The 12,410-nt window shown below is 39.4% G+C and overlaps 1 protein-coding gene across 1 annotated transcript in view; it reads right to left on the reverse strand.

Moving 5' to 3' along the window:
• NAA25 (N(alpha)-acetyltransferase 25, NatB auxiliary subunit) overlaps positions 1–12,410 on the reverse strand; it is a 92,400-nt gene that overhangs the window by 16,308 nt on the left and 63,682 nt on the right. Inside the window, exons 13-16 of the mRNA XM_011928727.1 lie at positions 9,044–9,224; positions 8,209–8,308; positions 2,925–3,076; positions 2,293–2,418 (exon numbers count right to left, since the gene is read on the reverse strand). Of these exons, the coding sequence (XP_011784117.1) occupies positions 2,293–2,418; positions 2,925–3,076; positions 8,209–8,308; positions 9,044–9,224 (559 nt within the window). The remainder of the gene's footprint in view (positions 1–2,292; positions 2,419–2,924; positions 3,077–8,208; positions 8,309–9,043; positions 9,225–12,410) is intronic.

A 12,410-nucleotide genomic window follows, 5' to 3' on the forward strand; every position in this document is an offset into this window, starting at 1 on the left:
GGTGGAGCTTGCAGTGAGCTGAGATCCGGCCACTGCACTCCAGCCCAGGCGACAGAGCAAGACTCCGTCTCAAAAAAAAAAAAAAAAAAAAATAGGGGCTGCGTGAGATAGCTCACACCTGTAATTTCAGCACTTTGGGAGGCCCAGATCGGGGGACTGCCTGAGGTCAGGAGTTTGAGAACAGCCTGGTCAACATTGCAAAACTCCGTCTCTACTAAAAACACAAAAATTAGCCAGGCGTGGTGGTGGGGACCGGTAATCCCAGCTACCTGGGAGGCTGAGGCAGGAGAATCGCTTGAACCCAGGAGGTGGGGGTTGCAGTGAGCCGAGATCACGCCACTGCATTCTAGCTTGGGCAACAGAGAGAGACTAGGTCTCAAAAATAAAAAGCAACTAAAAATAATACTTATACAACTTAATAATTTTAAACATATTGGTTACAGTATGCAACAGTCTCCATCTAAAAAAAAAAGTAACTAAAAATAGTATGTATACAACTTAATTTTAAACAAACTGGTTAGAATATTTACACTATTTTGCAAACTTCATCTTTTTATGACAGTGTGTGCAGAAAATAGTTAACATAGCAGGCCTGCAGCTATTATCATTAGAAGGGCCTACTTGCAAGGTTGGCCCTTGGCTGATGTCTGGGAACTCTGCACTCCAACTGTTCCCTAAAATAAGAGTGGCTCGCTGTGCCTAGACTGTTTATATAAACCATGTTGTTTATATAAACAGTATGGTGTTTATATAAAGCAGGTATGGTGAATACCTGCTTTCTTTCCACTCAGGATAGACAGAGTGTACCTACATAACAATGAAACCTTAAGCACCAAGTCTCTACTGGGTTTCCCTGGGCAGGAACATTCCACCTGTGTTACTGCATTTTTCCCTGCTAGAGAAAGGAGCACACACAGTGTTTCCCCTCAGAGGAGGAAGAAAACACTGGAAGTCTGACTTCTCCAGACTCTGCCTGTCCCTTTTTCCCTTCCAGATTCTGTCATGTGTCCTTTCACTATAATAAGCCTTAGCCATTGAGTGCAACTATATGCTCAGCCCTGTGAGTCCTTCTGGGACTCAAAAATTCTAAATCACTGAATGTGGCCTTGGCAACCCACAAATCACAGAATTTTCAGAACTACCTCATATATACATCTTAGCATGTTTCTGCATTTATTTCTGTAGGTTCCATTTTCCTACAAGCAGATCTGCCAAATTAAATGGTGTGTGGCATTTTAAATCTTGGTACAGATCACTATAATTCCCTATAGGAAGATTGTATAAAATTTATCCCTGTGTAAATGCATAATAAGTATTTTCCACACAGCCTTGCTGACCACAAGTATTCATCTTTTTTTGCTAGAAACAAAATCTTTATTGCTGTAAGATGTGTTTCTTTGAACTTCTTGTTAAGCCCTTAGCCCAATTTCTTGTTTTCTTATTGACTATTAAGAGTTCTCTCTATATATGAAGGATATTTATATGAAGAAATTTACTACAAACTTTTAGAACTTAACAAATTTATTATTTCTATTTACAGAAGTTAAATTCTTTATGTTTCCAGATTTGGTATAATGCTAAGAAAGGCTTTCCTCGCCTATTTAAAAATATTTTCTATATTTTCTTCTGTAATTTCTAAGGAATCTAAAATTTAGCACATAGTCTTTAATCCGTCTGGAATTCTCATATATGCTGTGAAGTAGATCTAACTTTTAGATTAACCGGCAGTCCCAGCATAGGGGTGAGCTACACTTTCTTCATTTGGCTTCCCTATATTTTCTGATCACTACAACAAACACATTATTTTATATTTGTGTAAAGTGGAGTTTGTTTTTTTTAACTTTAGATTCACCTTTTTTTTTTTTTTTTTTGAGATGGAGTTTTGCTCTTGTTGCCCAGGCTGGAGTGCAATGGTGCGACCTTGGCTCACTGCAACCTCCGCTCCCTGGGTTCAAGCAATTCTCCTGCCTCAGCCTCCTGAATAGCTGGGATTACAGGCACATGCAACCATGTCCAACTAATTTTTGTATTTTTAGTAGAGACAGGGTTTCACCATGTTGGCCAGGCTGGTCTCGAACTCCAGACCTCAAGTGATCCACCCGCCTCGGCCTCCCAAAGTGCCGTGATTAAAGGCCTGAGCCACCACGCCTGGCCCATCCTAATTCTTTAAAAATAAATTGCTTCACCCAGGAGTTCAAAGCTGCAGTGAGCTATGATTTTGGTCTCTTTAAAAAAAAAAAAGAAAGAAAGAAAAAAAACTTTAAAAATTGCTTGGGGTTAAATTCCAGTTACCTGTCTTTTGGATCCCAGCTGAAAAAAACATTTAAGTCTCTGTTGTCTCGCAAATCTTCCCATGGAATGTCATCTTCTTCTGGCCTAAGGTTCATTGACTTTATACTTTCTGCTAAACTGGTTGATCTGTGATACAAAAAAAAAAAATTCATGTATTATTTTAATAGTAAAATAGCCAGAAAATATTATTAATCAGGACTTCCTGTTTTACTAGACAGGAAGGGAAAGAGGAAGGAAGGGCTCATATAAGGTGAAACAGAACCAAGCACAGATCAAACTGGCTTGCTACATGGCAAGAAAAAGGCTTCTGGAAGCCCACACAAAACAAAGGGGATCAGCATTAATTTCTGAAATTTCTTGATTTGTAGGGAAGGAGGAACCTTTGTAAGCACAGTAGGGACCAGGGGTTGATGACCATGACCTAAATGGCTTCTGTAATGGTCCCAAGATGTTGCTGGCAGTATTCTATCATTTCCCGTGACGTGTACTAAGTTCTGCTTCCCCACTGTCTCTCTCCCTTTTTTTCCCTGTATTTTACCTTAAGCCTGCTAATAACACCCATGAGCTCATTAATGGCTCTTAACAACTGATCTAATCCCTTAGCTCCTTTAGAGCTCTCATGCAATACTTACATATTTGCTTCAAGTAGAAGGTCTAACAGCATCCGTTCAGTACGGACTTGTGCAAAATGAAGAGAATTATTCAGCCTGTTCCTAAAAGCGATAAACTCTGGGATCTTCTCAAATGCACCATATTTGTAAGCTTGAATAATATATTCTGAGGTCTGAGAAGGAAAGATATCACCTTGGTATAAATAGTTCACAAGTCAGGCAATGTAAGCACACCTTGCCAGTCAAAACAAAACACTCAAACTAAAATTAAGTTTTAAATCTAATCTTTAAAGGTCTTGGTCACCAAGTAGAATATTAGCTTTTTAAAATGTTGTTTTTCTTCCTTCTTATACTTTAGACAAATATCTCCTTTACTAATACTACTAATTGTAATAACTAGCTTCTGCCATCATCACATAAGCCTTCTCTTGGCAATCATGTCTTTCAATTCAATAGGAACTGAGCTTTTGTTTTGCTGCATCAGTCAAAAATTTGGTTAGTGCCATTCTGGAAGGGATGTTACCCCATGTTTTTCTGCATCTAAGATAAACTGTGTTTCATACAAAGGTTCCAAAAGCACAAGAATAATAGAAACACCTGTCCCCCCCAGCCCAAATAAAAACCACTCTCCTTCAGAAAAAGACAGGCTACTCCTTGGTTTTGCTTATCTCTGAATACTGTATTAGAAACACAGGGCATATGAGCATTACATCAGGATAGAAGACACCAAACAAAATACCTATAAAAATTCATGTCATAATGTATTCTGAGGACAAAGACTTCAAGAACCAAGTTTCTTGTCCATCTACATTACATAAGACCTCTGCTGGAAATTTCCTTAAACAAGTATGTGAAGGGAACATTCACCACGTGTGCTTTAATTGTAGCTTAATACATATACAGAGATTAAACATTACAGAACAGAGGCAAGATAAAGAATTCTAAGCAGAAATTCTGGCACAATAGAAGAAAATCTCAGGAAAGAACATTTCATGGGTGTGGGTCTATGCCATCAGGATCAGAAGATAGGAGATTACCCCTTTGGACCAAGGAAACTATTATGTTCAAAGCTGATGTCTACCCCCAAAAAAGATCCTTTCTAGAAAAAACAGTCTTTTTACACAGCCTCAGTTAATCAGCTCTGCCCCCATCTCCATTACGTCTGAATAATTTGCCCAGTAGGAAAATAGGCCAATAGTCAACAACATACCCTCTGATATACAGCCTTGCAGGGTTCATTTCAGGCCGCGGGATTGCGCCACGGGCGCTAATTCAACTGCATTCGATGCGGCTTTTAAACCCCCATGGGACACCTCGGCGAGCTGTTTGCCTGCAGTATCTGGAGAAATTAAAGACGGACGGACACAAGAAAATTAAAAAGATTACTTGTGATCCTGCAGGTTTCAAGAAGGACTACCTGAAAAAGCTCGAGTATACCTTCTAGCTTGATTAAAGGACAGTGATACACCCTATCAAGAGGAGGCCAGGATACTCTAAACACATGTGCCTATCCTATGGCCCCTTGGCTTAGAAAACACAGCAAGGTTTACTATCAGCTCTTGTAATAGGAACTTACAGCTGGGGCAGGGAAAAAAAAAACAGCTGGTTAGGAACACATGATTCAGCAATTCATCAAAAAGAAAATATGACTTTAGTAATTCCAATCAAAGTTATAATTATAGTTCCAAAGTATGCTACGATTTAAGGAGGCAACCCAGCCTTACCAAGTGTCTATAGAGGCAGTTTTAATTTCTAAGTGGTCCGTGGAACACCACTTTATTTAAAAAAAAAAAAAAAAAAAGGCAATGGCTTTTCAAAGAGAAAAATAAGGGGTAACAAAGAGAGTATAGTCTTTAACAAACTAAGAAGGTAGTCACAGTTCTCTGGCTTATCTTTTTTAGATAGTCCTTCTGTAACACTGCAGTAAAGTACCACTGCAGAGCTAGACAAGGGCCTGGGATGCAACCAGTAGGACCAAGGCTATGGAAGTAGTACTATGTGAAGAAACAACCCCGCACTGGAACTGCAGGCAAAACTGAAAGCCACAGGCACTTTAAAGACTTTTGAATATCAAAGTATGTTGTCCGTACCTATTTCTACTAATTTACGCACCAATGAGGCTATTTAGATCCCGAATGGATTCCTGAAATGAACCCTGGTCACTGTAAAAATTAGTGAAATATATGGACATAAAACCCCTGAATAATGATCTTTGTGAATACTTAAAATAGAGATTTGATTTTATTTACTTTTTTTTTTTTTTGAGACAGAGTCTCACTCTGTCACCCAAGAGTGACAGCTGGAGTGCAGTAGCATGATCTCAGCTCACTGCGACCTCCACCTCCCAGATTCAAGCAAGTCTCCTGAGTCAGCCTCCCAAGTAACTGGAATTACAGGCACTTGCCAACACACCCAGCTAATTTTTGTGTAAAACAGAGATTTTAAAGTGAAATTTTAAAGAAGTAAAAACACATAAGTGACTTTTAAGATATGAAAATCTAGTGCTCATTCTCGTATTTTTTAAAAAATCGATTCCAAAGTAAGATGACAACAGAAAATAACCTTTCCAGAAAGAAAATCCCTGTGCAGACCTTCCAAATACAACTTTCAATCCCATAGCACAAAATGTTACTAAGTAGAACACTAGATTTTCCATTTAGGTAAAAGTGTCCTGTCAAAGAGCTAGGTGGGAATTGAAATGTATCAGTCACCCAAGGAAAAAGCATCCGGGGATCCCAAAAACTACCAAGAATAGAAGATGCAGAGTACAGAACTCTGGATTTGAAGAGAGATATTTCTAATACTCTAAGCACAAAGTTGAACACACACAGTAAGACACTACAATCATAATCTCTCTTAGCCTTAGATTTCTTCAGGAAACAGCTCACACCACAGTCTCTATCTGGCACTCAACATTAAGGTTAAGCTACATGTTCCTAGCTGTACCGTATTTTTCTTTTTTGGTGGGGGGGGGCAGAGTCTCTCTTTGGTCACCCAGGCTGGAGTATAATGGTACAGTATCAGCTCACTGCAACCTCCACCTCCCAGATCAAGCAATTCTCCTGCCTCAGCCTGCCGAGTAGCTGGGATTACAGGCACCTGCCACTATGCCCGGCTAATTTTTGTATTTTTAGTAGAGACGGGGTTTCACCACGTTGGCCAGGCTGGTCTTGAACTCCTGACCTCAGGTGATTCACCTGCCTCAGCGTCCCAGTGCTTGGATTACAGGCGTGAGCCACTGTGCCCAGCCTGTACCATATTTTTCTTTTGCCTCTAGGACTCCTCAAGATTTTCTCCTTTCAGCAGATTAAATAAGCTCCATCTTCTTAGCAGTAATCAAAATATATTTGAAGTGTCCTAGTCTCTGATCAATAAAATGCTATGATTTTATCAGGTTCAACGTCACATACATTCAGATGAATTAGTCACTTTTGCCACACACACAACCATCAGCAAAACATCAAACAAAGATACAAAAAAAAACACTGAGGATGACACATCCCCTCAAATTGATCCCAGGGGTCTTCTTTGCCTATATTACAATACTTCTGTAATTTTATTTTTGGAGTTTTCTTTCAAAAAAACTCTTCAGACACAATATTTGTGGGGAAAAAAAAAAATTAAAGCCTAAGTCTGATGTATATAAAGTAATGTGTCTTTATTGACCACATCTTCATAAGTAATACAGTTCTTCTAGAATGCTGGATGATTGAAAGCTAGAGGAAAAGCCACCGGGCTGGAATTAATCCCTTATTTGCTCCCACTACCTCAAAGCTATTTGAGAAACAAACCTTTGAAAAGGAATCTTCAGTAAATCAAATGTTTCTTTAATCTCTCTTATAAATACAGAAATGAGGGCATAAATGAGATGAGGAAACCAATCCTTTCTATTTTTTTTTTTTAATGAAACTTCTTGAAAACAGGAGGTCAAGTACAGATACTTGAACACACAATGAAAATTCATAGATTTATAGTTCATCCATGCTAGATTTTAGAAACCCAACATCCTAGAGATGACCTTCTGACCAGTAAGCCAGGCCAGCACACCTTCTGAGCAACATGCTCAGACACTAATACTCATTTTCTTCTCTCCCTTATCAGAGGCATGCCACAAAATGAGGTCTGAACGGAGATACCAATCACTGGGAGTGGGGTAGGGGGACCACTTTGGGGAGGGGATACAGGACTAAGAACCAACTGATGGTACACAGCTCATTATCTAAGCACAAGAGGCTGCTTTCCACCTGCTCAGAGCTGTCCTTTTGCTACTCCAGCCCTCTACGCCATTCCCTGAAACTTGTCAGAACGTAATTATCATAAACTGAGAACAAACCTATATCCCGTGTTCAGAAACGCTTCTATTTAATACAATACACCCTTAAAGAATTAGATGGAAGATAGATTAGTCAACCTGTTATACTAAAACGAAAGGGTTTAAAAAAAATCCTCATGAGTGTTTGCCAAGAAGAACCCCAGAAACTAGCTTCCTTGCTAGTTCCTTAATTGCTGGTAGACCATGAGAATGGAAGGCTATGGGCAGATAGCTGGCACAGCCAACTTCAAGCGATGAGGCTTAGAAGTCTGTGAAAACCAAGTAGGCAGTGACCACCCTGGAGACATTCCTTTTCTCCACATTCATTGTTGGGCAGTCTTTCACAATTGGTCGACTGAGTACAGACCATATGGTTTTCCTACAAAAACTTCTGCTTAACCAACAAGTAGAGCCCAAGTCTGCTTGCAGTGAAAAATATGGTGCAAATCCCATCCTTTCATTATGGCACAGAGAAGCTCTATTTTATTTCTTTCTACTTTAAAAAACATATTATTCACCTAAGTTTCTTGGAATGCCTTTTAATTTTCTAAGAAAATACAAGTACATTCACTGTTGGCAAACAGCATAATGGACATACATTTCAGAGTTAAATAAAAGTAACAGAGAGCAGCTGCTACTGCAGAATGTTAAATGGCATCCCAGGCTATGAATGCTTATGGGCTGTTTCTTTTACCCTTGGAAAAGTCTCTTAGAGATCAAAAGACAGGTCTAAGATGAATAACACTTCCCATTTAGTAAATATCAGTTTTAAATGCAACTTTCCAAAGAGTCTATCAAACATACCCATTCTAACAAACACAAATAACTCTCTACCTCTCCCTACCAGCCTTGGGCAGTAAGCTGTGGTCTAAGGGCACTTGCTAGTTCAGCGTAGTGCACCTTAACATGTGTACTTGTGACATGAGGTGACGCGCTCCTCAACAGTGTACAGTCAACAGGCAAGATCACGTTAAAAAATAGTTTTTCACTTACATCTTTCTGGTTGGAGTGAAAAAACCTGAGTGCGAAGTTACAGGATTGGGACGCAGCAGCATACTGACCTAGAGATTCAGCATATCGGGTCAAAAGATAACTAGATGAGAAGGAAAGGAGGAAAAAAAAAAGACATGTTATACTTACTTACCTACCTCAAGTAACAAATATTACACTTCAAATTACTTGGCAAAAAAATAGCTAGGCATAAGAAAACACTAAAACATACTCCCACAGAAATGATCTAATTCACAAGTTAAAATTTAAAAAAAAGCAAAAAGCTAACTCAGTTTTGTGGGAGACCTAAAGTTCTATACTAGGCTTTCTTACACTCTGATGATTAATGGTACATAAAAGTTCTAAGAGAACATAATGCTGTCTTCCTAAAACAGCACCATAGACAACAGAGAAAATGCCATTAAGTGATAATAGCATAATAATAAAGAGTAGTCTAAATACAAATCCAAAATACAAATTCAAACTTTGTTGAGGTCAATAAAGTATATGTGTCAACTTCAACTGCAAAGTGGAAATGAACACTTCAAAATAATGTGTGCTAAGAATAAGGGTTCAAAGTGTGTGTGTGTGTGTATATATATATATATTTGCTATCTCTGAGGAAAACTCTCCTACATTTCTAAATTGTGCAAATTTTCAAATTACTACAAAATGCTGGGAGATATAAAAATCTTTCTGCTTTGCAATGAATCATAACAGATTATTATTTAATCAAAAAGGCTTAATGTCAGGATCAACTTTAAAATCTAACTTAAAGTCCTGTATACCCCACACTGGTGTAGCTGGCTGCTCATTATTCAGAGTATATACTACCAACCCAATGGTATCATGCTGGATATGCTTAGCATCAAGGCTGGAGTAAAGATCCACCACTGGTTCAAATGCACCCAGCATACAGTAGATTCGAACAAGCAGCAATTTGAACTGAGCATTGGAAGGGCTATGGGTTAATCCCTCTTCCAGCAAAGTCAGGGCCTGCCACACAGCAGTCTCGTCACCTAGAACCAAAATACAACATTACCCACTGATCTTGACAGCAAATGAAAGCTTCCCAAAAACAAAAAACAAAACCTATTGACATCATCACCCCCACTCTATAAATGAAGTTAAATGACAGAGAACAAATTTTAGATATACATCTATAACCAAAATAGAGAATTTCGCCTAAATAGAGAGTCCCTCAATAGTCAAGTCTATTCTTAAACATGCCTGCGGCAAAAATGATGCAGATTTTAAGTGGCCAGGTCTTATGGGGGGAAGTTACAGAATCTCAGATTCTGGGAAGAGATGGACTTTGAAGGAAAACTGGAGCTCAGCATCTTGCCCCTGCAGGATTTCCTTTATGAAACCCCAGACAGATGTTCTCTATAGACATCATTTTTCTTCCATATGTAACTCTACTAACAGAATGGCAAATAGGATGTTTGAAAATATTTACTCATTAATAATCAAACTCAAATTTTTTTTTTTTGGTCTATGGAACTTCAAAAGGTACATGTATCTGTAGGCTTCAAGATTAAGTAACTTATTCTTTAGGATCCATCTAAAGAAAATACTATGAAATACAGATAAAGCTTTATATATAAAAATAGTTATCATACTATCTAGTGATATAATGATGGGAGGCTGATTAGGTAAATTATGGTAACTTCCGCACATGGAAACATCATATAACTACTTGACAGTAATGAAGACTTTTTAATTACAAAGGAAAATGTTTGTGCAAGAATGTTCAGCAAAGAGTTGATCTCAACTCTTAAAATACGCACAAAGAGAGAGAGAAGAAAAACACAAAAAAAATTTTAGCTGGACATGGTGGCTCATGCCTATATTACCAGCACTTTGGGAAGCTGAGATGGGAGGATCACTTGAGCCCACAAGTTTGAGATCAGCCTGAACAACATAGCTAGACCTCGTCTCTACTAAAAACATTTTTGAAAAAATTAGCCAGATATGGTGGTGCACACTGCCTACGGTTCCAGCTACTCAGGAGGCTGAGGTTGGGAGGATTGCTTCACCCTAGGAGATTGAGGCTGCAATGAGCTGTGATCATGCCGCCGCACTCCAACCTTGGCAGCAGAGTGCAACTTTGTCTCAAGAAAAGAAAAGGAAAAAAAAGAAAAAAATGCAAAAGTGATAGAGTGCTTTTGAGGTCCAAAAAAGTGAGATTTTAAGTAAACTGCTTTCCAAAATTTGAACAAGCTACTTTTACAGTCAGTAACAACAGCAAAAATGAAAGCACCATACAGTAAGATTTTAAGTTAATATTCTATATGCTGTTTTCCAAAAGAAAAGAAAGATAGGCCAGGCACAATAGCTCATGCCTGTAATCCCAGCAGTTTGGGAGGACAAGGCAGGGAGATGGCTTGAGCCCAGGAGTTTCAAACCAGCCTGGGAAACATGGCAAAACCCCATCTCTACAAAAAACACAAAAACTGGCTGGGCGCAGTGCCTCACACCTGTAATCCCAGGACTCTCGGAGGGCAGGGAAGCAGATCACCTCAGGTCAGGAATTCGAGACCAGCCTGGCCAACATGGTAAAACCTCTTCTCTACTAAAAATACAAAAATTAGCCGGGCGTGGTGGATAATTCCAACTACTCAGGAGGCTGAGGCAGGAGAACTGATGGAACCCAGGAGACACAGGTTGCAGTGAGCCGAGATCACACCACAGCACTCCAGCCTGGGTGATGGAGTAAGACTCCATCTCAAAATAAAAATAAAATTTAATAATAAATAAAAAATAAATTTAAAAACATTTAAAATTAACTAAATAAATAAATAATACAAAAACTAGTCAGGCATGGTGGCATGTGCCTATATTCCCAGTTACCCAGGAGACTGAAGTGGGAGGATCCCTTGAGCCCAGGAGGTTGAGGCTACAGAACGCTACTATGGTGCCACTGCACTCCAGCCTGGATAACAGTGTGAAACCCTGTCTCAAAAAAAAAAGCCTTTCAGAAAAAAGTATTTGAGAACATCAACTTCCTGAAGCACTCAATCCTTTTGAATTCAAATGAATCTCTTTAAATGCCCTAATCAACTTTCTATTGATTTCTAAGTTCTGCCAGGTGCACCTTGAACAATGATTATGACTGTGACTGGAGTACTTCATCATCCCTTTCACTGACTTTAAGAAGCCCTGCATCTTTACAAGATCTACAATTTCATTTTGCAAATGATTCCCATGTATTTGTCTGCAATGCAGGATTTTGGACAATTTACCTTTTTTCTCTCTGCCCTCCACTTCTCTCATCTATAAAACTGTGATAGTAACTATATTATTAAAATGTTTAAACTGGCCGGGCGCAGTGGCTCATGCATGTAATACCAGCACTTTGGGAGGCCGAGGCAGACGGATCACGAGGTCAGGAGTCCAAGACCAACCTGTCCAACATGGTGAAACCCTGTCTCTACTAAAAATACAAAAATTAGCCAAGTGTGGTGGTGCGCGCCTGTCATCCCAGCTAGTCAGGAGGCTGAGGCAGGAGAATCGCTTGAACCTGGGAGGCGGAGGTTGCAGTGACCCAAGACTGCATCATTGCACTCCAGCCCAGGCGACAGAGTGAGACTCCATCTCAAAAAACTAAACTAAACTAAACTAAACTAAAATTGTTTAATTTGTGTAAAGTACTTTCACATGCCTGCTAATCAACTGTCAGTTGTTACTATTATCATATGGCCACATAATCTTGCTCAAAATATTAATATAAGAGACTAGCAAAGCCATAGTCATTATTGGTGAGAACAGATGCTAGACATAAGTAAGAAAGGCTATCTGTGTGGAGATCAAATTACTACGTGAGCAGTTCATTAATGTTTTCACGTAAAAATGACTTGCTGCCCTATGCAGCCTCATGAATCTAGGGGCTCAAATAACAAGTTACCTGACGACAAGGACTTCACTGTCATCCTTGCTACAATACAGTGTAACAAGTACCATGGGCCGGGCTCGGTGGCTCACGCCTATAATCCCAGCATTTTAGGAGGCAAGGTGGACAGATCACATGAGGTTAGGAGTTTGAGACCAGTCTGAGTAACATGGTGAAACCCCATCTCTACTAAAAATACAAAAATCAGGTCGGGCACAGTGGCTCACGCCTGTAATTCCAGCACTTTGGGAGGCCAAGGTGGGTGGATCACAAGGTCAAGAGATGGAGGTCATCCTGGCCAACATGGTGAAAC

Source organism: Colobus angolensis, unplaced genomic scaffold (genome assembly GCF_000951035.1).
Source record: "Colobus angolensis palliatus isolate OR3802 unplaced genomic scaffold, Cang.pa_1.0 Scaffold79, whole genome shotgun sequence".
In the NCBI taxonomy this organism is placed as follows: Eukaryota; Metazoa; Chordata; class Mammalia; order Primates; family Cercopithecidae; genus Colobus; species Colobus angolensis.